We start from the raw sequence: 22,921 nt of genomic DNA, 5'->3' as shown, positions 1-22,921 counted from the left end.
TCCCCCCCACCGCCACGGACCTCATGCGGCGTCAAGCCATTTGTGAGCAGTGACAGAGCCAGATTGGGCCGAAAGGATATGAGTGGGAAACTTCAAAACCTCCTCATGTTTCTGCGGACGTGAAAGGATTTGTATAACACATTCAGATTTGATGGACTTTCCCATGTTCTCTCTGGACAGCCCTTTTTGTTGACATGTTCAAATAATGAATCTCTTATACGTAGGATCCCCTTTTTCCCCCGGCTCCCAAGTCCCCGTTTCTAGTTGCCGGGTAGGGATGCTGTTCGGACCATTCCATCACCTGCGGCAGTCCCAAGCATATGGAGAACGGCTGACTCGCCGGCTTTCAGGAACCAGGGTGAGTAGCAGGAACGCTGCTGGGGCTTCAAACTACCCTTCACACGCCCCTGGACAACACCATCTGTAGATGGTAACCAGAAATCATTCTAGTGCAAATTGACTCGTTTAATTTAACTGTTTCCTCACAACTGCAATGCTTATCTCATCTGTGATTGACAATTATCTGATTATGTTCTTTCACAAAACAATGAGATGCACAAATGGAGATAAGCCTTTATATTTTAGTAATGACGGTAGTTGCCTGTTATGTATTATTGTTACTTTGATGCCGTGATTGCTGGTATTCAAATGTCATTCATTTGGACATTTTACTGTTTTGATGCTGTAGGAGAGGCTTTCAAACATTTTCTTTGGGAAACTAACTAGCATTTTTTTAGAAAGAATATGCAAAAATATGCAACATTATTACAGCATTACAAAAATGTTTTTTGTTTTATTTCCATATGTTGGCTTACTTACTTATATGAAGTATAACTTACAATATGAAGTATTTAAAAGCATAACTGATATAATTCTTTATTCTCTTCCAGGTGCTGAAATGGAACATATATTTTTGATTCTTTTGCTGTTTTGTAAGGCCCTATCAGTTGGAGCTCAGTTCAATGGATACAACTGTGATGCCAACTTCCACAGTCGCTTCCCTGGTGAGGAACTATGGATTATATACATTATTTATAATCACTGCCTGGGATTTATTCATGAAAAAAGTTTCATAATCTTTAAAAGAGGAAAGTCCAATACGTTTTCATATTTTATATCTACCAGCTGACAACGTATCACGCTGTGAGCTTGTAGATTTATTTGAACTATTTCTTAATTAAAATAATTATAATTTGCCCAAAAGAGGGACGTGTGGGTTAACCCAATTCAATCCGGTTTTTAGTTGTATATATACAGTAGCAACATAGATTTTTCTGTTAGGATTTAGAATCGGCCTCAGGTCTTAATGGGTTAATGTGGTTAATTGTTCACCACATCTGTGGAAGAAATGCTCCTGAGTTTTAATTCGACTTTTTTCTGTGTGCTCAAAAAATGTAATAAAAATTAAAGCAATTAAAGCAATTAACCCATTATAACCGGATAGATCTTTGCGTTGGCTATTCAAAAATAGCAGATATAAAAGCGCCCAGTGTGTCACTTCGTGCCGTGCTGCGAGCTTGCACATCTGCTATTTTTGAACACTTTTGAAAAATCTTGAAAGTGTGAGAACTACTGATTTAGAAGGCATTTGTAGAATCGGCCTCAGGTCTCTGAGGTACTCTGCCTTTTTTTAAATCGTATCTTATTTAGCGATGTGACAGTGTGCAGTGATACCCATGGCCTGTGCATTATGTTTGTGTTGTCTGTGGCAGCGGAGAGGGACATCAGCGTGTACTGCGGTGTGCAGACAGTCACTCTCAAGATCAACTTCTGCCCGGTGCTCTTCTCTGGCTACACTGACACCGACCTGGCCCTCAATGGTCGCCATGGGGATGCCCACTGTCGTGGCTTCATCAACAATAACACCTTCCCCACGGTTGTGCTCTTTAGCATCAGCCTGGCATCACTGGAGACCTGCGGCAATGCCCTAGTGGTACGAAGAAGGGAGTAAATGCAATTTAATAGAGTAATATTCTTTTTTTTTGTGTGTTAACCTTGTATGTTAATCATTGAGGAGACCCCACCGTGAGGCTGTACTGTAGGAATATGTGACATTTATCACCCACCCGGCTTCCCTCCCCCGAACATGGGGCAATTGTCTTCGTATAGACGTTTGACAAAGCCGGATGCACCACCGTGGATTCGAACCCACCTCCGCAGTGGCGGGCAGACACTTTACCACTGCACCACACGAGCGCTCAGTACTGACTTGTCTTGACCAAAACGTATCGTTTGTTGCACAGCAACATTGAGTTGAGTATTAGTGACATTGACACACTTGAATTATTCAAGTTTTTATGTCATGGATTATTAGATTACTATATCTATAAAAGTCATATATTTTACACAGGAAGCACGGAAAATGACTTGAGACCAAAAGCTTTTAAAAGGAGACAACTCTCTCAACAGCAAAGATAAGATCTGACACTGACAAATCTTCCTGGCTCTTACTCTAACCTTGCACTTTGTAAGCCACTCTGGATAAGAGCTTCTGCTAAATGCCTAAACTGTAACTGTAATTTGTACTGGCTACTTCACTGTGTGCATACTTTGATGGTGACAAGTGGATGTGGGAAACAATCATGGTGATTGTCTGCTCTTGGAACATTACTTTTCGTTTTTCTCTTTTTAAGAAAAGGGAGAGCTTAATGAGCCCTTTAGCAAATGTTTTGTTTTTCTTCCCCCTATTTTGTGATGAGTGAGGAGTTGGACGGAGCAGGATGGTTTGTGTGTGGAAGTTCGATGCTCAGATAAGAGGGGATTGAATTGAGGATTAGGAAGGTGCATTAGTATACTCAATAGTTTGAGTGATGTTATCGACCCTCATTCTGTCTGACAAGGATCAAATAATAGCCGTGATTGGCTGAGATGGGATGAGTATTGCTCACACTGATGTTTTTTGTTGCAGGTCTCCTCCGGTCATGGACCTAACGCTTATGGGAACCTGTCACTGGTGCAGATAGGGAATGTGTCGGGGTACATCGATACGCCAGATCCTCCCACCATTATCAGCTACCTGCCCGGTCTGCTTTACAAGTTCAGCTGTAGCTACCCTCTGGAGTACCTGGTTAACAATACACAGCTTGCCTCGTAAGTCATTTTGTCAAACTTGAGTTTGCTTTACAGGGTTTATTGAGTGCTCTTTTTGATCTGTGATGATCTAATTGAAGCAAAGGGGGAGAGGGCTTAGAATATATTGACCGTGCATGTGCAACCTCATTTATGGAGTTTCAGGAACCTTAGGCCAAACTCTTCTCAAACTGGCTCAGATTAATTTTTGAGATGTATATACAGCATGTCAAATATAGTTTGGACAAATATAATGCTAGCATATAATGCAGATGTTTTATCATTTATAATATCATATCCAAGTTTCTGTATTCTTTTGTTATGTATTATATATTATAAATATCAAATTATAATTGGTGAACAGTCCTGACCCAGACAAAATTCATGGTGAATGTGATATATTTTTTGAATTAAACAATAAAAAGTCTACTAGATGTCTGGGGATAAAATTAATTTAGGGTACTTTGGGCAATTCAATATATATGACTCTCAAGAATATGGTTAGTTGTACTCAATAGGGGACTTATTGATTATGTCTCAAACATGTTGCTAATGCATCTTAAAATGGTAGATATTATTATATTAAAAGAAAATGATGTGAACTTTATTTATACAGGTGAAAATCCCATTGAGATCATGATCTCTTTTACGAGGGAGCCCTGTTCAGGGCTTTTTACTCCGACTATGCAGTGAAATAAAGTTTAGGAAGTCTGCCATTTTTTATTTTGTATTAATATAGGTCGGCTGCTGCAATCTCAGTGAAGGACAGCAATGGTACTTTTGTCAGCACACTGAATCTACTGCTTTACAATGTAAGTTCATATTACATACATATTACTGAACTGAAAGTTCAATCTACATTCATATTACTAGGGTTATAATCATCTCATCTATTTATTATTTCCTGGATAAGATGATTTGAAACTAGGAAACTGCATACAAAACTACGAAAAATATACAAATTGTAGGAGAAGTAGTCTGTTAGCATCTACATTTTGTAACATTAGGAAATCAATTTGGAATGTACAGTCTTGTAGTGGAATTTACATTACAAGGCTGGAGAAGTAGAAGTCTTTGACTTGGCCTGACTGCATTAACCACTTAAACCCTCTATAATTAGTCAAGTTGACCTGAGTTGGCTTTGTACTGGGTCCTCCCTTTTTTCCCCATCTACACTTTGCCAAAAACAGCCGATCTACAAGCTCACAACGTGTCATGTTGCAATGCATTGTAAGCTTGCAGATCGGCTATTTTTGGCGAATGTTCCCCCCAGAATAAGTGGTTAATAGCTGAAAATCATTATTCATTTCAAGCTCCACTGAAAATTATCGGACACTTTTTGATTAAATACTGTAAATGGTCTAAATCAGAAATCTGGAGACATAATGCTGTAACTGCATTTGTTATGTGTTTGCATACCGTAGGACTCGTCGTACGTTCAGCAGCTGTCCATACCCATGGCAGGCCTCACACTGAAGACAAGGGTGTTTGCAGCTGTAAAAGCCTCCAACCTGGATCGAAGGTATGCAAACTATTGAATCTGAGTGATTTGAGTGGAATCTGAGTGTAATCATCAAAATGTGATGTTTTGGCACAGCCTCTCTACACAGTGTCAAGTGGTAAGTTTCAGTTTTCCCAGTTTTATGCAAATATGTTATACCATTACAAAACGTAAAGGAGTCACACACTAATATGTAACAGCATTTTATTATGAATCACCAACGTTTCAAACAGATAAAGCTTGACATCAAGCATCAGAGTTACACCATGTCCATCACATATAGGTCATTCAATTACACAGGTGAAAAAAGCAATAGCGCGCACAGTGACAAGATCAATAATGTCAAAGGGAATCCCAAGGCAAGACAATCAATGTATCTGTGGTACAGAATTACAAATTGAGGCCAAGCATCCTGCGTATAAGGTTCTGTAGTTCAGCGGTTCCCAAACTTTTTAACTCGAGACCCAAAAGAGAAATTTCTCACTGGGACCCAAACTTACAAAACTACATTATGAATGAACCTGTTAAGCCCTATTTAATAGTGAAAATACAAGCTCTTGTAGCTTGTAGATCTGCTGTGTTCACTATTCATTTAAAACATTCATGGAATTTTTGTTTCACCTTCTTTTTTATGTATGATATTCTTTTGTTTTCAGATTTTTTTTTTTTTTTTTTTTTAACTTTAAAAAACTTGTTTTGAAACATATTTAGTTTCGACCCCAAAGAATTGGCTCACGGACCCAAAATGGGTCCCGACCCATCGTTTGGGAAACAGTGCCGTCTGTGTAGTTTTTACATGCTACTTCTAGTCTCAGCAGTAGGTTCCCCTGCCCCCCCCCCAACCCCGTCTGGGGAATTCACTTTTTTTTCTCCAATATTTTTATTCTTGGGCTTTTATGCCTTTATTGACCGGACAGGAAATGGGGATAGAGAGATGGGGAGTGACATGCAGCAAAGGCCGTCGGGAACGGGACTCGAACCCGCGACACGCTGTCAGGCTATGCTGAGCCTAAGTGCCTGGACCGCTACGCCAGCGGTCCGGGCCAGCTTGGTCTTTTATAGTAATTTTATCTATGCCTTCGATTGGAGTCTCCTTCATTAAAGTGTTACAGTATACTAAGCACAAGACTTGTATTTATAATTGCTACGTGTAATAAAAACATGTTTCCTTTGCAGAGTAACAGAAGGGGAGACAAATAAGATTGTAAGTGGCAGGAAATAGAATCAATAGGGAGCAGCCCATCCTACAAACTCAGTGTGCTATTTCTGCACTAAGTAAAGCAATAAGTAGGACAGTAAGATGACGCATTCTTTGACAGAATGCAGATATGAAGAATGATACCAATGGCCTAGATTATTTGGCTAGGTTCCATATACAGCAGTGTTCATTTTGTTGACTGAGACAATAAGACTAAAAGACCAATATTTCTTAGTTGACTAAGACTAGACTAAGCCTAAACAATTTCAGATGACTAAAATAGGACTAAAACTAAACGGTGTGTTATTCAAAAGATTAAGACTAAATCAGAATTTGCTGTCAAAATTAACACTGATATACAGTACGGACGTAAAACTGAAGTCAATTTAGAGTTTTGATCATCTGTGAGGAATAATATCATGGTGTGATGCCAAATCATTCTCAGCTTTGGCATCCAAAACATAGGTGAAGGTTCATGTGACATAATAATTCCATCTTATGTCATGACCCGACTGTGTTCTGTAATTGTGTTCTGTTGCTGATGATACACTGTGGGCAGGGCTGTGGTTTTGACACTGAAACCACGCCAGGCCTGGTCTTACATCAGACAACCTTAGTGACCCCCACCCCCCTTCCTGCAAAATTCACTGTTTCTGTTCTTTTTCATGTGAGATGTGTGGGATTTTAATTACACCAAACTGCAATACACACCAGGACACACAATACTGAAATACATACAGTATTGTACAGTATATTGTACAGAAATGTATATTGTGCAGGCCTAAGGCCTAATTGTGCAGTAACGTTTTTGTCATCAAATTACTTTTGACTTGTTGTGGCCATGCAGACTTAGACTTACTTGACCCTGCTTTAATGGTAGCCAAGACTTGAGTGTTTTCTGCATTGTGTGGGTGGATCGACACAGCAGCAGGGTGTAAACACTTCATACGATTGCACCTACTTTAGTGACCCTGAAATCTGGCTTTTTTTGTATCAAATAGATGGAATGTGCTCATGGACTACTGCTACACCACTCCCTCTGGAAACCCAACCGATGACCTCCGATATGACCTTTTCTTTAGGTAACCAAACGTTTGAGAAATATCTTTGAGTTTGTATGATTTTTTTTTTTAGGTTTTGTGGATTTGCTTTCTGATCATATGTGTGTATTTTTCTGTCCTGAGGTAGCTGTGAAAAAGACCCACAGACTACTGTCTTTGAGAATGGCAAGAGCCAAATGGGACGATTCGCCTTTGAAGTATTCCGCTTTGTCAAACACAAAAACCAGAAGATGTCCACCGTCTTTCTGCACTGTGTCACCAAGCTGTGCCGAGCTGATGATTGTCCATTGCTCATGCCGGTGAGACCTAATTATCATCAGATTTGTGGGTACCTATGAAGGCCAATTTTTACTTCAGTGTACAATGATGCATCATGATTTTACCTGGAAAATGTATAGTTATTTTTGATGAGTGTGACTGTGACACCATTGTACAACAAAGTATAAACTGGTTCCAATGTCACTGTCAACTGAAATCAGCAGATTTAACCAAGCAGCACTGATGGCAGTCAAAATGAACTCGTCTCTATTGTCCTTTTTACGGCAATATTGTCATTATTAAATTGCCTCTACAGAACCATATTACACAATTACATGTTGTTTATTGATATCCAATTTGCCTCTCAACACAAAGTAATCAGTCACTAATTACTGTGAAATTAAATGTACAAGTTACAAAGGCATGGAGACAGATTTAATAAAATATTGTACTCCAGGATTATGTATTACATGTGTGTGCTATCTCAAAAAGACAGAATGAGTCAATATAAACATCCATTTTTATTGAGCAGTCGGTATATTTTCTTGCTCGTTCTCAAGCCGACATCAGCGTCTGTTGAAGTGGAAAAACACAAAACCTGCTGTGCATGATATATACGTTTCATTCTAGGAGTAGCCTACATACAGTACACACATGTTATGTAAATCTCTTATAGGTTTCATTCTAGGAGGAGCCTACAAACACACATGTTATGTAAATCTCTACTTTCTCCACAGATCTGTGGTAGCAGGAAAAGAAGAGACATCCCAGAGCAGGAAACAACGTCTGCGTCTGGAAATGCTGTCATTACTGCTGGGCCTATAATCACACGGAGTGGTATGGTTCCATAACATATAGCGTCGTTGTCGGGTGGAAACCTTTTATTTCCAAAACTGTTACTGGATAGATCCAATGTAGTTATTATTTAGTCACAAGCTCTTGTTAATACCTTTCACTGGTTCAATATTTATAAAACCCACAGATGGACATAACCACTTTCACTTGAAAAACATTTTTAAAAATTGCAAAAGTAGCCGATCTACAAGCTCACAACATCTCGCATTCCGGCTACTTTTGAGTGACACTGTAGTATGGCGAAGTAGGGCATTAGTTTAAGGTGGGGGGGGGACATAAAAAGTTGAAATATGGAGGTACAAGGTTTCTGCCCGACAACGACGATATTCTTTTTTTGTTTACACTGGATGCATTTCCCTATCTTCCTCACACCATAACACTAACCAGAGCAGCTCCTCCGGTTACTGTCATAAATCTCTCAGCACAGATTCTGTCTGAGATGCGATTCTTTGAACTGAAACCTGAAACTTGACAGCGCAGTGATCTGTCATGGTCCCTCCTTTAACCTTTAAACTGTGGAAATGTATACTGTATTACTCATACAGTGCTGCTCAGCTCATTATAGTTTGTTTTGGGTGAACTTTTATGAGGTATAATATCCGATTGTATAGAATATAAGGCTTTGATCATGTACGGTAAAACTGAAGGGGTGATGGTGAAAGTGTCCTCAGCTGACTGTGATAGACACTGTTTAGCTTATGCCTATGGGCATCCTGTTACTGTGTACTGGGATGAACTTGATATAATATTCGGTATTGTTGTATACATAAATGACCTTACTGTCTTTTACAGACGACACACCAACCAACAATTCACAACTGGGTAAGCATTTTAATGACATCCTATTAAAACGTCATTATACTGTAAACTTGTTATCTCCAGGCCACCAGGCCAGGAGGAGATTATGTTTTTGCCCCTGTTCGTGTAGGCCTATACTGTATGTCTGTGTATCTGTGCTGTGTCTTTGTGTCGGCATCACACCTTGCATGCACACTCCCAGTATACCAAGGAAGTCACTCCAACTTAATTTGTTTCTAATCGGCCTCATGGTGGCGCTATACCATGCAGCTTTGTGTTTTGGTCTCTTCAACCGTAGGTCATGCCCATTTCTGCCTAACTGATTGCCACCATTCTACAACTACAGCATAGCAATCAACCCCAAATTGGAATCCCATGATGAGAACCTCCAAAAGCAGTTATCGTTATAGTGGCGCCAAAATGTGAAATTTTTCTTATATATGGCGGACAATCCCCTTGCCAGGTTCCTCGTGTCCTGATGGCTGCAAACCATGACATACACAGTCCTGGTTATGCAACCCAGCCTGGCGGAGATATGTCCCCTGAGGCGTGCCCTTTTCTAGTTTTTAGTTTATATATTATTACAAATAGTTTACTGAATATGTCTGTTTGTGTGTGTGTAATTTCTTCGACTGTGTGTTCTTGTATAAGAGGTGAGAAACCTCTAATGTAAATATACAATTTACTGTGCACTCTCTCTGAGTTAAATTAACAATACTGTGTATTCAAGGACAGTATCTCTTTGAACCGAATGCTCTTTTCTTTCCAGGCCAGCTGAGCACTCCGGGCTTTCGCATGAACACAGTGACCAGTGCACTCCTCTCGGGCGTGATCATCCTGGCTGTCATGAGCGTGTGCTTCTTCATCTTCTCCCTCACCCTCCTCAAAGGCAAGAGTGCAGCCTCCTCCAGCACCCTCTCAGGGGTCCGTAACCCGGCCTTCAACTGACCCACCGCCTCACAAGCACGTTACTGAAGCCAGATTTATGCCCCATTGTATGACGGTGTTGCAGCACAGCAAAAAAATAGCAGATGTACAAGCTCACAATGCGTCGCATTCGTGACGTGTCGTGAGCTTGTACGTGGGCCATTTACGGCGCATGACACCGTTGTAAGACTAAGTATAAATCAGGCACGACTCCACTCCATGACTGTATGGACAATACCTAGCAAAGGAGAGAACATGGCGATACGTGACATTTGTGCATGTGTATTGATTTAAAAGCAGACAAAAAGCCTACGATTTGAATTAGTTAACGTTGACAGCTTTGTACAATGTGCATTAGTGTAGGTCCAGAGGTGGAATAATTACGTGTATTGTACTGTGATTATTTTTGGTCGTTTTGCTCCAACCATGATGATGTGACAGACCAGATTGTTGTACAACTTAATTCAATACCTCAGCTCTCAAATGCAGGGTGTAGGATCAATTACAAGAAACACATAGTGTATAATGAACTGGTCAAACTCAGACTTCTTATTTAGGGGTTGAGATGTAAGCACAAGCCCTTCAGTGGTGTTATACCAACAGATCTAGAGCAGAATAGAATCTTCCTACAATATTTTGTTTGATTATTGGGGTTTGATTAACCATGGTAACAAACAGATCTAGAGCAGAATAGAATCTTCATACAATATTTTGTTTGATTATTGGGGTTTGATTGACCATGGTAACAAACAGCCCAAGGCATGGATGTCAAGTTGTAAAAAGCCTAAGAGCATTATGCTTAAGGATGTCCTCGCCCTAAGCGACAACTTTAACAACTATATTGTTAAACTTAACATAAAAAAACTATATTGGTATTCTAATTGAGATAAATCTTTAATTTATTAATGAGACTACTCAGTAGAAGGGTAGTATAATGATTAATCAATTAATTTAAATACTTGTAGGTCACTTTATATGGTATATACAGTTTGGAAATAGATAATGGTTAGTCAGGTTACAATTGTATATGTTCTGCCTGTAATGGCACACTGTGTTACTGTCACTATATATATTTTTCATAAAATGTCATTGATACACTATTCTTAAATGATGTACAAAGCATATTGTGCATATTGCAAATATTGCACTTTTACTTGATTAAACATGCCCAGTGCTGTGTTTCTAATTGATTGATTGATTGATTGATTGATTGATTGATTGATTGATTGAAAATGACTTTCCATTCCAAATCTTGCTGTATAGGATTGCGGCTGTATTTTCTTTGACCATGCAAGTGCGCCACAACCTGATTATTCATCTATAAAACAAAACAAAACTTCACCCCATAAGTGACACAGAATGGTGCTGGAATTCAAGCTATATTGTATTGTATTAGACAAGGAACAATAAACAAAAAATGTTATACAAAGAAGAGGGATGTTTTAGAAGTTGATAGACTGAAACAATGTATTTATTGCAGGAATCAGCCGGATTAAGGCTCTGGAAATATTTCAGGAAAGGTCCTCACACCTTCCCGGAACTTTTCTTTTGATTTACACACTGAGCAGAGGATATTTTTGAGGTCCAGACAGGACATGAGCATGGGTTGGCAGGACAGCATCCAACCATGTATTGTAAGTAAAACCGCATGTCTGTCCAAAAGAGGCCAGTGTATGTCGACAGGTTAGAGTCAGAGTCACATCATCCTCTCCTGTGGTACTAAAACGGGCAACAAGAGGATTGGGCTCTAGGTCATAAGAGGATAAGGCACAGTGTTTTAAAGAGGTCCCTCCAGTGTTTTTCCACAGGACACAACATGTGAATAAGGGAAGCCTCACCTCCTCTTCGTTTGTCGCCTGGAATTCACATCACTGTGCACTATGTTTAAAATATTTCAGTCAAATATAGAGTCAGATTGTCATCTGACAGTGAAATGGTTTGATTTTGTCAAGGGGAGCATGTCTTATACCCGTCAGCCTATCGTCGATATCATATATCAAACTCTTTCCGCATTGGGTATAAACAAAGAAATACATTGCTGGTGTTCGTATCTGGTGCTCAGTGCTCCAGGGAAATTTGAGAAAAATAAAATGTCTGACCTGCAAATACCAGGAAAAAATCACACCCTGTGTGAAGGAAGCGGTGCCTTTGGGGCGGGGCGTAACTCATTTCAGTTCGTCCCTATTGGTGGTCTGAGTCCACTTACCAAATTTGTACTTGGTAGCATGCTGCAAACTGGAATAATGGCTGTTTAAAGCCCAGCCAATGGGCAGACAGAGGGGGCGGGGCTTAAGTAATTACAGTTTGTCCCTATTGGTGGTTTTAGTCCATGCACAAAATGTGTACTCCGTAGCATGCTGCGAACGTGAGTTATGGCTGTTTAAAGGCCAGCCAATGGGAAGACAGAGGGGGCGGGGCTTCAGCAATTCATGCTGGTCCCTATTGGTGGTCTAAGTCCACATACCAAATTTGGACTTGGTGGCATGCTGCAAACTGGAGTTATAGCTGTTTTAAATCCCGTGCCCTAAACGGGCGGACGGACATAACATACGCGGGGGGTCCCTGGACCCCGCTGTGATAACTTCAGAAATTCATGCTCGTCCCTATTGGTGGTGTAAGTCCACATACCATATTAGGACTTGGTGGCAGGCTTCAACCTGGAGTTATAGCTGTTTTAAATCCCGTGCCCTAAACGGGCGGACGGACAGAACATACGCGGGGGGTCCCTGGACCCCGCTGTGATAACTTCAGCAATTCATGCTCGTCCCTATTTGTGGTGTAAGTCCACATACCAAATGTGGACTTGGTGGCATGCTGCAAACTGGAGTTATAGCTGTTTTAAATCCCGTGCCCTAAACGGGCGGACGGACAGAACATACGCGGGGGGTCCCTGGACCCCGCTGTGATAACTTCAGCAATTCATGCTCGTCCCTATTGGTGGTCTAAGTCCACATACCATATTTGGACTTGGTGGCATGCTGTTAACTGGAGTTATAGCTGTGTAAAATCCCGTGCTCATCATCCCGTGCTGATACGGACGGACGGACATACGGACAAAGTCAAGTGTAGAGCGGTTGGCACCGCTAAAAAATGATTTGGTGGTTAAAGTTTTTGATTGATGCCAAACAGTTTTCAAGAAAGATCTTAAAAGTCCACAATACCCCTTCTGTGACATTCTTGAAATGAAGAATTAAGTATGAAAGGTTGAAATAAATGGCAGGATATAGAGCTTGAAAAAGAGAAACCACAAAAACCAAAGTATTTTCTGAACTGAGCCCATACACAAACGGATTTCGACTCTGCTGGAATGGAAAAGTGTGTGGTGTGGTGTGGTGTGGTGTGGTGTGGTGTGGTGTGGTGTGGTGTGGTGTGGTGTGGTGTGTGTGTGTGTGTGTGTGTGTGTGTGTTGAGTGTGCAGAAGCAGGTGGATCGGGGTCCCTATGAAACTGGGGGATGTTTCCCCCCTGTCTCCCCTGCCATCTGTAATTATTCCCATGAGCGACATGCACAGATTGCAAGGAAAGGAAAAGGAATATGAGCTGGGTTACTCCAGGATAGTCACATCTCCCACAGACCTAGGGTACTTTAATTTGAAAGACACACATGCTATCTTGGTATTCTGTAACAACTTCTGCTGCCTTGCATGTTAACATTAAGAACATTTAAGTGCAACAAAAATGCAAGATCATGAAGTGAGTCTGGGGACCTCTCCTTCCAGGATAAAAAAAAGTTGGAGCACAGCTCCTCTGCTCAACCAGCAGACGGGTAGAGCAGGGCAGGCTGTGTCCAATTATACTTTTAGACAAAAGAGTGTCAAATTGCCAATTGTTGAGTCCCTTGGCTCTAATAGAGTGCAGGGTGGTACAGGAGATGCTCATCCACAGTGGGTGGTTAACTGTCGCCTATTGTTTTCTAAGTACACAGAAGCTGCTGGCACAGCAGACGGTAGAGGTAAGGGAGAGAGAACGGATACTCAAGACCTTTTTACATCTGAGAGCAGCTCACAGATGTATAATGGTTGCTGAAGAAGATGGGAAGAAATAGTATTTCAGTGTGCAGTATAGCTACAGTATGTTGCTCGACAGCCAGACAGAGGGAGGTCAAAATGCAATTTGTGCCCAGGAGGTAAAAGAGTATTAGATTCTGTTTTGATTGTGTTTCTTTTATTGTGGGGGATTAGGGATAGCTCTTCTCCACCCATTCTTTTCCACGGTGAAGTGGGGTTAGGGTTAGGGTGTGAATTATGCAATTAGTCTAAATGTCTACTTTATCAATGGAAGCAGATCAGACTGAAATATAGGCTCAAGCCAAGTTAGCCAACACAGAGTGTTAGAAGTTGAAAGCTGCGAGGGGTTTAGAGCTTTGACTGTTTCTGACAGTTATTTTAATAACATAAAAGTTGCATCACAAGTTCACAACTGGATAGACGCTCACTTAAGGCCAAATGTGACCCATTGGTCAATTTCAATTTTGGGGACATGTTTCAACAGCATAATAAACAAAATACCCAACACGTTTGGTGACGTTTGGACAAACTGTCATTGAATTATGGCCTTGCTTGATTTGTGCTTTTCTAATAAAAAAAAAAAAATAACACATACTGTACGGTTCAACAGTGTTATGAAATATACAGTGACTTTTGTAATGATTGGAAAAACTATTTTAAATAAATAGTCTGATTTGTGTCACAGATATGTTTTTGTAGTGGTTGATTTAAATGAAACTATCAGGGTATGTTTCTTCATGTACACTACTTACTGTATGTAGACATCCTGCAGGTTTTTGTCTGTCTGTCTGTCTGTCTGTCTGTCTGTCTGTCTGTCTGTCTGTCTGTCTGTCTGTGTGTCTGTGTGTGTGTGTGTGTGTGTGTGTGTGTGTGTGTGTGTGTGTGTGTTTGTTTGATACCCATTAGCTACTGTACTGTAACAGCAGTTACTCTTCCCCAGCATCTTCAACAATAGAAATTCACAACATTCAACAACTAATCCTGAAAATCTCACAAAATAAAGAGAAAATACTTCAAAGATAGCTGTATACAACAATTTAATCTCTTACATAATTGAGAGATTTTGGTCCTGATCCACCCTTTTCCTCCTCTGTCAATATCTCCAAAACTAAATAAGATATCAACAAGCTGTATACGTTTTTATAAGTTTGGTCCAATAATGATCCACAGAAAGTGCAAAGCCACAGCAGAAAGAGAAGAACAACCACAAAAACAATAGGGTTTCAGCCCTTCGAGCTTGAACCCCTAATTAGGCCAACTGGATTATGATCAAGCAAGCGTGTGGAGTCTGTCCTTATAACATATTATTAGATACTGTATCTCCGATAGAAAATATGTTAAAAGTGAGGCTTAAAAGGTTGTCAGTATGAATATGAGTCGACTTGACCATCATCAGCATTACCAGGTGTCCATTAATTTACTCGTCTGCTGTCCTGCTGTATGAATGAACCAGTTAGAGTAAGGCCATATTATAGCTGGGACCTGAGTCTGGGTGGGTCTGTATTATAATAGCCATTCTCTGATCCTATCGGATGTGCCCCTGGCTGTTGCTCCTGAGAACCCTTTAGTGGCTTGTCATCAATGCATGTAACACACGCACGCACGCACGCACACAAGCACGCACACACATTGCTATCTTTAGTTTATCAAATATAGGCTAACTTACACAAAAACGGTGGTTGTATTTGGTCTCTTCTATTGATTGATGTAGATCCTGTGGTCTGGTAGGACCACTACTGGTTGACGAGTGGTACTGCCTGAAGGTCAAAGTTTAAATTCTCCCCTCAGCAAGCAGGCATGCTCTATTGGCTCATTGGTTAAAAATGTCGGCATTTGCGTGGGAGCAGGGTTAACCAGGGTTAATGTTATTTACAGCACAGATACTACAATTGATTATCCACGAGGCTGAGCTTGCTCTAGTTTTGAAAACATCTGGGAACTGTATATGAACCATTACACCATTGTTTGGAATAATCCACTGGAAAGGTCACAAATGTATGGTCGTCCATAGTGAGTTACGCCTAGGGATTATTTTTCAAGAAGAGTCAAATCTGTCAGTGTTTATCTTCCCACGTTTTCCTCTTTGAAAACTCAAACATTCACATGTCTGACATTTATTGGAGATGAATGGAGACATTCAACTGGAAATATCCTCTAACCTAATTAAAATCAAGCACTTAATGCCATTTAGACTTGTTACATCTACATTGTTGTATCTTTCAAGCCAGGAACGCCTGTCTCGTTTTAGTTGTTGCTATCGTCTCTGTCGGGTGGAAACCTCAAACCCAAAACTGTTATTTAAAACTATGTTTTATAATGATCAAGTAGGGCATTCATTTACGAAAAAACACACAATCTTAAAAAGAGGTTTCTGCCCGACAGCAACAATATACTGTATAGCAACATTATAATATTGTTTTAATGAAGATTTTAAGTTTTTCAGAAAACGTAGGTCAGGATTTAGAGGGCGATTTTAAATGGCAAATTAAATGGCCATGTCATCTTCATCTGAAATGGTCATTCTGCTGGCTACAGAAAGGCCATAAATACAGTTTGATATACCTTTCCCAGCTGAGGTCGAGTTAAGATGTCCCCCCAGCCATGCTTAGCCTTTTATCATTTTTAATCTAGCACTTTTCTTTATTCTTTTTTTTTCTCAATGAAGTTGGTTTCTTTTCTTTTATGTAAAGCTACTTTGGGTACTTAGAAAAGTGCAATATAAATCTGAGCTATTATTATTATTATTATTAATATAATGCTAGCTTTAAAGGAGTAGTTCACCCCAAAAATTACACCTTGAATTCATGGATATTTTTTCGTTTTTGACGACTTCCTGAGCCAATAATTCGATGACCGGGTGGCTGGTCAGTAGGACACTCAATTGAGTCTCTTATACCGGAGACTCCACTGGTCATCAAATTATTGGCTGCGACAAAAACAAAAAAATCCCCATGAATTCATTGCTATGGAGTGTTTGTACAGTAACATGGGTCTTTCTGTGTCTCTCTTTAGTGATCAAAGTCAGGACCAATTTTCATACAGGATACTGGATAAACAAGTGGAAGTGGTGACTCAAAGAAGTGAGCAGACAAAATTGGAACCAGAACACTGTAAAGTTGAAGCTTATCATGATAAATGGGTACTCTCTCAAAATGGCAACCCACCCGGAAATGTATTTTCCCTTTATTAAAGAGCTGGAGAGACGGAGAGACCCCTGTTATTGAACAAACAATAGCAATATGAATATAGCAATGATTACAATCAGAAACAAAACATATAATACATATATTATATATTAACATATAATATAACTTGAAAAACAAAAGAAAAAAAACATTTTGTTTTAACCAAAAAGATCACTTACACTACCTTCAACAATACAATTCCTAAGTTTGACTAACTATCAGTAAAATTAGGTCTTCCCAGAGATAACTTCTTTAGGTTATGACACATAGATACATCCGCAGCATAGATCCCCGATTCCCCACCCATCTTGGTGAAACTTGACAATAATTATTGGACAAATTGCTCTTTACACACCACCTCATTAAATGATATGAAATCTGGGAGGAGGAACTGGGTAAGGAAATATCTGGTGATCTGGGAGGAGGGAGGCACTCAAAAGGGAACACAATTCTTCTATTTGCACTTGCGCGGTCTCAATGTCAACGTATTGAACCAAATGGACTGCTTTGAAACCTAATTGTATAAGATGTAACCAGTCTCCTCATGAGCACATGTTCTAGTGTTGCCTATCTTGCTGGTTTATGTAAAAAAAATGTAACAAAAAAACATCTTTAACACTTTCAGATATAAGTGGCACTCAGATTGAACCAGACACATTTATTGCATTATTTGGGTTTCCTCACCCACACTACAACTGATCTAAATGCATAGTGATGTAATTGCCTTTGTCACATTGTTGGCGACATAATTCATTTACCGTAGATGGAAATCCTCTGCACCCCCTTCTCATACTCTTTGGATACACCCAGAGCGAGTGTATCATTTGTGGGTCATGGGTTTCATACTCCTACCAAATAACTTACTTGTGCAGTTATTTTGTGAAAGCTGGTTGGGTTACAAATTGAATAAACAAAGTAAAAAATATGATAAAAACAATAACACAGTTTCGCAGCGGCCGGGCCAACGGTGCCGGAGATTAGCTGTTCACAGACAGACAAACGGATGGACGGACGCAACACAACTTTAGACCAGGGGGACTCGGCACCATGATACAAGCGTCATGTGAACCATGGCTATCTCTCGCCATGCCTTTCGGCCTGGCCGAGACAACAAAACAAAAACATAGCTACTCTATCATGTCTGGCGCAGCACTGTTGAATGCAATGCCCTGGAAGTCTCAGAATGCTGCTCTGCAAACATTAGACTAAACCAGGGGTCTTCAACGTTTTTCAGTCCAAGGACCCCTTAGGTGAGAGAAAGATGAAGCACGGACCCCGGCCCGCACGTGTTGCAGATTAAAAATGTTCATGGATTTCATAGATAGCTTCATAGACTTGTTTGACAGCACTATCAATGTGTAGCGTTGTGTTGGATTCATGTTGGCATTTTCAGACAGTTAACCACTTAAAACCTCAATACTTAGAAAACTTGTACTTTGTCTGCTCTTTTATCACCTACACTAGACCTCTTTGCCGAAAATAGCCAATCTACAAGCTCGCAACGCCTCACAGCGCAAGCCGTTGTGAGCTTGTAGATCTGCTATTTTCGGCTAATGTTCCCCTCAAAATGGGGGATGCTAGGGTTCAAGTGGTTAATGTACAAAAAAAAAGTTCCTATCACTTTTTTTTTTTAGTGGCCCCCCTGTAGTAACTCTGAGGACCCCCTAGGGGTCTCAGACCCCCTGTGACCCATGGACCAAACAATTATTTCATTGTTCTATCTGCTTTTCTTATATAGCTAAAATGGCACTAAAGAATCACTGCCTGAACCTGTGCGGAGATCATCTGCCAAACGTCAAAATAAGAAATGTCACACAGGGTCATCCTTTGACCAAAATCTATAAAGAATATGGGATTATTGTTGGGTCTTAAACTTTCCCCTAGAAAAGTCATAAAATGTATGTCTATGTTGCACTTACTTCATGAAATTCTCAAGGGAGCTAGACCATTGTTTCTGATCCTTCACTGTAATACTTGTGGTGTGTTGGGTTTCACAAATTACCCATATGGGATGGTCTATGTGGCATCCAATACAATGGAATTGTTCGCGTACAGTGAAATCAAGGAGGACACGCCACTTATCGTACTGACCTGGATTCTATCCAATCCAAGGAAGGATGTTTACTATAAAAGACCTCTCTAATACATCCCAGGAATCAGAAAACAAGGAGACAAGTAACTGAAAGGTTAAGGAGTCTAGAATGGCAGTCAAGGTGAGTGTCTTTGACAATCTTAAATCAAAAACTTTTTTTTGTATGTATATGTGTTCATTTAGATTTCTTCCACAGACCTTGCTGCATGATCACTGTTGTCTTTTACTGTTATAGATCTCCACAACCCTGAAGGCAAAAATGTATCATCTGAGCCTTTTCTTCTTGGCGTTCATGGTTGCCAAGAGCTCTCAGTTAACTATAAGTGATTGTGGAAGTGGGGCTAGACGTCCAGGTATTCACATTTAACATCAGTTTTGATTGATTGCTTTTTAAGCTGCTTTCAGTTGCTGTCTGAACATTATATTCATTAATGAGTTGAGAAAACAAATGTGCTGCTTTTATCCTCAGCTAATGTGAAGGCTCATCGGCGATGAGCCTTCACATTAGCTGAGGATAAAAGCAGCACATTTTTTTGAAATAAAGAAATCTGTCAGCGATGAGTCATCGCTGACAGATTTCTTTATTTCATTTTTTTTTTTTTACACCAAATGATCACAACTCATTTTGCTCCTTTGTACATCTACTGACAATAGTGGATTATTTATGCGGAACTAGAATGTATTGTGTAATTTGGCATACTTTTACAAAAGGTATCCTGTTAGGAGGTAATACCTGTCATATTAGAGTGATTAGCTGTGATTGAATAAGATACTCCATGACAGAAAACTAGTTTTACTGATCGTATATATTTCCCTGCTGCAGAATACAATGACATCTCAGTGGAATGCGGCACTGCTTCGATTAGCCTGGCCATCCTCTATTGCCCTGTAATGTACACTGGCTACAATCATTCTCATCTTCTCCTCAACCATATGAGTAATAATAACCCAAGCTGCGCAGGAACCCTGGACGAAAGTGTCTCACCCCCAGTTGTCAGGTTCACCTTCTCCCTCAACGAGTCTGCATCTTGTGCCAGCATGTTCATTGTGAGTAGAGCATGAAGACTTTGGATGGGGAGAATCCATCTTTAAGATTTCACAAAATAATCAATGACCTTTTCTTGACATGAGTCTTGATGTTTGTCTCAGACCACCAGTGCAGTTGGACAAGGGGTATTCTCTGCATTCTCCAACATCCAGACGGTTAACATCAGTGGTGCTGTGTACTCCTCTGATCCAACCTCGGGCACAGTCACCTATAATGCTGAGCTCAAATACTACTACTCCTGTGCTTACCCTCTGGAGTATCTTATCAACAACACCCGGATGGATGTGTAAGTTCCTTCCTTGGAATTCTGTCACAGCATGTGTCACTCTAAAGAACATTTATTAAATAGCATTATAAGATGCTAATGTGCCTGGCTGACATGCTGTTATTATATGGGACGTCACATCTGATAGATAGTGACATCTCAATGATAAACTTGCTATGGTTTCTGCACATTATTAATGTCACACCTAAATCTACAACTTAAATGCTCCCAAGAGTGTCCCAACAGTTATGCACAGAGCCTATTTCAACAACAGTGAGCTTATATGGTAGTAGGTGATCTAAAATCTATACTAATGGGAATTACTTGCATTTGAGTCCTTCAATAATGTGTGGTAACTGAGTGATACGTTTCTGTAAACCAGTGTCAGCCTCGACCATGTCTCAACCATTTACCTTCTCCCTGTCATAAATGTTTGTTTCAAATAGGTCAGCTTCCTCCATTGCAGTGAAGGACAAAAATGGAAGTTTCATTAGCACATTGACCATGGAGCTTTTCTCTGTAAGTCTTTCTCTTGCATTCACACATGCACGCACACGCACGCGCGCACACACACGCACACACACACACACACACACACACACACACACACACACACACACACACACACACACACACACACACACACACACACACACACACACACACACACACACACACACACACACACACACACACACACACACCTCTTTACAGTCTTTACAGTCAGGGACATTTAGATTGAAGACAGACTTAATTTTTAATGACCATGACAAATCATACCTCCACAAACATCAACGAAATGTCTTTAAGTCTACAGAAGAAAACAAGTTCCCCACCCTGTCATTATTCAAAAAGGCCCTCAATACACAGCTCTTCACAGTTAAGCGATATACATACGTTTACTATTTAATTACCATTAAGGTTTCCCAGGTGATGTGTACAGTATCAATATTGAAATAGGGGATGTAGCTTGATAATACAATGTAATAATGTGTTCACAGGACGAAAACTACACCACCCCGTTGCTCATGCCATCAAATGGAGTAGAGCTGAGGACCCGCATCTATGTCCAGGTTGAGGCAACCAACTTGACAGAGCAGTAAGAATATCCAATTATCTTCAATTGCTGACTCTACAGTAGTTATTGTTTCCCATACTAGCAACAAACACATGCACACAACAGTGCTTTAGTAAAGTTTCTTCCATTACTAGTCTTGACTCTGACCATTGTACCCCATCAGGTATAACGTTCTCCTGGACAGATGCTATGCCTCAATATCCTCTGACCCTGCCGCTACTACTTACTTCAACCTGTTTGTCTCGTAAGTCCACAAGTCTCATTCTGAATCAACAGCTCAAGTTCAACCTTGACCAACATTGTTGATTTATTTTAATGTATTTCTTCTTCAGGTGCGACAGAGACCAGATGACAATGATGCATAAAAATGGGCAGAGTCAACGCGCCCACTTCTCCTTCCAAGCCTTCCGCTTTATTGAACAGCAGAATGAGACGGTGTCCACCTACTATCTGCACTGTATCACCAGACTTTGTGATATTGCCACCTGCGCATCATTTACGGTCAGATGATGATCAATAACAATTACATAATATTCTAGTGCACAACAGGGTATCCTATAATACATTTCTAAACCCAAAACCCCCAAAAAAAAACCTGCCACTGTGTGGGACTAAACACAAAAACAACATATCAATGTCACTAACAAGACACGCCACAACGTGCAGAATTACTACGCGCAGTCTGTAGGCCACTTCATACTGCTCAGCACACATCTGCCCCCTCGCAGCATAATTAATTGCGGCCAACACAAACTCACAACATTACAGTCGGCCATGTTGTTCCTTAGCGTCATCGCCGACCACCGCCCAACGAGACCCAAGTGAGGTCAGACAACACACTCCATATTTGGGCATAGCTCCATTGGGAACATCTCCTATTATGGCTTTATATATTATAGAGACCAACAAACACAAAGCACCGCGCAGCGGATAGGGGGGAGGGGCGCGCAGCGCCCCGACCCTCTAGTTCTTTACATGATTGTGATGTGTTTTAACCTTCTGATGATTGACGTCAAACTTGGCTTCACTGATTGGCTGAGCTATGCGTCACATTTTTGCCGCTTCGCCAAGTAGCAGCATGCACAATGACCATGTGTATGTCATCAACACGACGTCAGATATTGTATGGCCATGTTTCATTTACAAGGAAGCTTTCTATCACCTGGTACCTAGTTAGAATAATTCCTTGTTAGATACCTTTTATGTTTTTAATGGTATTTTATTTGGAATATGAGTTAAAATTAAATAAGATAACCAGATGTAAGCGTTGGCGGCCTCACCGCATGGCCTTGTGGGATACTAAAGAACATTTGATGTTTCCTTCAAATTTTGCCAAATCAAGGTACCTTTTCCTGTGCTTCCTATTGACAGATCTAAGCTTACATATTTTCTGAAGAAGCTACCTACCTTCCTTGCAATTGAGACCTATTATGCGATATTATTTAAAAATAGTTTTCTTCCTCCCAATTATAGTGCCCTTCCAGTTCCAGGAGAAAAAGGGATTTGCCTGTGAGTGAAGTGAAAGATGGTGTGTCAACATCAACCACCCTCTCCTCAGCCAATCCCATTGTCGCCCGTGC

General features: G+C 40.4%; 2 protein-coding genes across 2 annotated transcripts in view; both read left to right on the top strand.

Annotated features, from left to right (window-relative positions):
- Positions 1 to 892: 892 nt before the first annotated feature.
- zpld1a (zona pellucida-like domain containing 1a) lies at positions 893 to 9,688 on the top strand (the record flags this gene model as incomplete). The annotated part of the gene is made up of 10 exons (XM_084073612.1): positions 893 to 1,004; positions 1,713 to 1,933; positions 2,909 to 3,090; positions 3,809 to 3,881; positions 4,494 to 4,591; positions 6,770 to 6,850; positions 6,957 to 7,128; positions 7,825 to 7,924; positions 8,735 to 8,764; positions 9,510 to 9,688. Exons 1-10 carry the CDS (start codon positions 899 to 901, stop codon positions 9,686 to 9,688), a joined length of 1,242 nt encoding a protein of 413 aa, XP_083929738.1. The 5' UTR covers positions 893 to 898.
- Positions 9,689 to 19,242: 9,554 nt separating this feature from the next.
- Positions 19,243 to 22,921, top strand: part of LOC311057272 (zona pellucida-like domain-containing protein 1) — a gene marked incomplete at both ends in the record, with an annotated part of 4,295 nt that continues 616 nt past the window's right edge. Inside the window, 8 exons of the mRNA XM_084074225.1 lie at positions 19,243 to 19,303; positions 19,774 to 19,997; positions 20,100 to 20,284; positions 20,710 to 20,782; positions 21,265 to 21,362; positions 21,505 to 21,585; positions 21,674 to 21,842; positions 22,826 to 22,850. Coding sequence (XP_083930351.1) covers positions 19,243 to 19,303; positions 19,774 to 19,997; positions 20,100 to 20,284; positions 20,710 to 20,782; positions 21,265 to 21,362; positions 21,505 to 21,585; positions 21,674 to 21,842; positions 22,826 to 22,850 — 916 coding nt within the window. The remainder of the gene's footprint in view (positions 19,304 to 19,773; positions 19,998 to 20,099; positions 20,285 to 20,709; positions 20,783 to 21,264; positions 21,363 to 21,504; positions 21,586 to 21,673; positions 21,843 to 22,825; positions 22,851 to 22,921) is intronic.

This window comes from Gymnoscopelus microlampas, assembly GCF_963454915.1.
Source record: "Gymnoscopelus microlampas genome assembly, chromosome: 12".
Classification (NCBI taxonomy): Eukaryota; Metazoa; Chordata; class Actinopteri; order Myctophiformes; family Myctophidae; genus Gymnoscopelus; species Gymnoscopelus microlampas.
The sequence above is the reverse complement of the archived record's forward strand: the minus strand, read 5'-3'. Positions and strand labels throughout refer to the sequence as shown.